The sequence below is a fragment of the Perkinsus marinus genome (assembly GCF_000006405.1).
Source record: "Perkinsus marinus ATCC 50983 genomic scaffold scf_1104296973196, whole genome shotgun sequence".
Classification (NCBI taxonomy): domain Eukaryota; phylum Perkinsozoa; order Perkinsida; family Perkinsidae; genus Perkinsus; species Perkinsus marinus.
This window is the reverse complement of record NW_003201470.1, coordinates 1-1,583: the sequence shown is the minus strand read 5'-3', so window position 1 is coordinate 1,583 and position 1,583 is coordinate 1. Positions and strand designations below refer to the sequence as shown.

The window sequence follows — 1,583 nt, the reverse complement described above, 5'->3', positions numbered from 1 at the left end:
ATCATGCATTTCGTCTTAGGTAAGGACACTTCTATACCAAACCTAGTCAGAGCTGCCGAAAGCTTATCCAGGTTACGCTGAAGAATAGAATCATCATCCGCCAATAAAACGATGTCGTCCGCGAACAGGAGACATGAGAGGTCCACGGATTCCGTACTGCCCTCGCTCTCACAAGGCATGCTCAAGCTGATATCCAGGTTGGCTTCTCTGATCACCATTTCCATGAAGATGATGAACAGAAGGGGCGCTACTCGGCACCCCTGTCTAGCTCCCATATCTATTGGAAAGGATCAGATAAACCTTCCTGAGTTTTAACCTGTGCAACAGTATTACGGTGTAGTGATTCGATAGCTGAAATGAGCTTCTCATCACATCCGGCTAGCCTGAGAGCTCTCCAGATCGCAGGAAGAGGTACTTTATCGCAGGCTGCTTTCAAATCTAGGAAGACAGCGGACAATCTGCGACCATTCTGGTTGCAGACTGACATCGACGTAGTACGTGCACCGCATCTAGAGTGCCCTTCGCTGGGAGAAATCCGAACTGCTTCTCTCAAACGGAACTCTCTGCTAGAGGCTTGAGCCTCTGCCCCAAAACTCCGGAATAAACCTTGCCGATATGATCGAGCAGATTTATCCCCCTATAGTTGCCTGCTACCTTCCTATCACCTTTCTTATAGAAAGAGATAATAATGGAATGTCCTAAGTCTCCGGTTCACTCCACCACTCTTTGCACAAGCGGTGTAAGATCCCCAGACAATGCTCACCACCGGCTTTCAAAGCTGATGTGAGCACCCCATTCGCTCCGGGAGCTTTACCATTATTCATAGAGCAGAGAGAGTCATTCACCTCATCCAAGGTGATGGCATCCCCTCCCGTGCGCTCTATTGGAAGGTCGACTGGCTCAAGGGCAGGTAGAGTGCAAGTTTTCGGAACGAATAGTTGCGTAAAATGACTTGCAAACACCTGCGGAGAGAGGAGATCATGTCGTCTGTGGGTCAGTGTGGGCCTAGACCAGATTTCAACTCGTTGATGAGGCGCTTGACATCCCCAACAGCGTGTTGAGCTTCCGCGTTCTCAATCTGAGAGCACTTCAAATCGGCTTTAGCTTTTTTCACTACTGCAACCACGTTACTGCGAGCTTCGCGGTATGACTTGAAAACTTCTGGCGTCTTCCTAGATAGGAATGCCTTCCATTTCAGTCTTTTCTCGCTGACTGCAGCTGCGACATGAGATGCAGAGAACCAGGGCTTTCCAGGACACGATTCCACCTCATCTAGCTTACGCATGGAACCTTGAAATGCATGGACTACGTCTGAGTAGGCACCATCCTGAGGACAAGTATGGATCATATCCATCTCGAACTCATGCTGGGCTTCCTTTTCGCGGACCTTCGCATTAAAAGCCCGTCTATCAACGATAGAACGTGAGGCTAGTTTCCGTCCTTGGAGACGCCGGGTGGGCCGACAGGTTGCTGTGTTACGAAATGAGAGTCTAGTGCACAGTGATCAGATGACCTTATGACTGTCCGTCTCACACGAACATCCAGCACTTGTAGTTTTCTGTTGCTCCGGGTCAGGAAGTGAT

At 49.4% G+C, this 1,583-nt stretch overlaps 1 protein-coding gene across 1 annotated transcript; it reads right to left on the bottom strand.

The window, feature by feature from the left end:
• Nucleotides 1-994: 994 nt before the first annotated feature.
• Pmar_PMAR010683 (hypothetical protein) lies at nucleotides 995-1,354 on the bottom strand (the record flags this gene model as incomplete). The annotated part of the gene is made up of 1 exon (XM_002766224.1): nucleotides 995-1,354. The coding sequence occupies one exon, from the start codon at nucleotides 1,352-1,354 to the stop codon at nucleotides 995-997; it is 360 nt and encodes a 119-aa protein (XP_002766270.1).
• Between the last annotated feature and the right edge of the window lie 229 nt (nucleotides 1,355-1,583).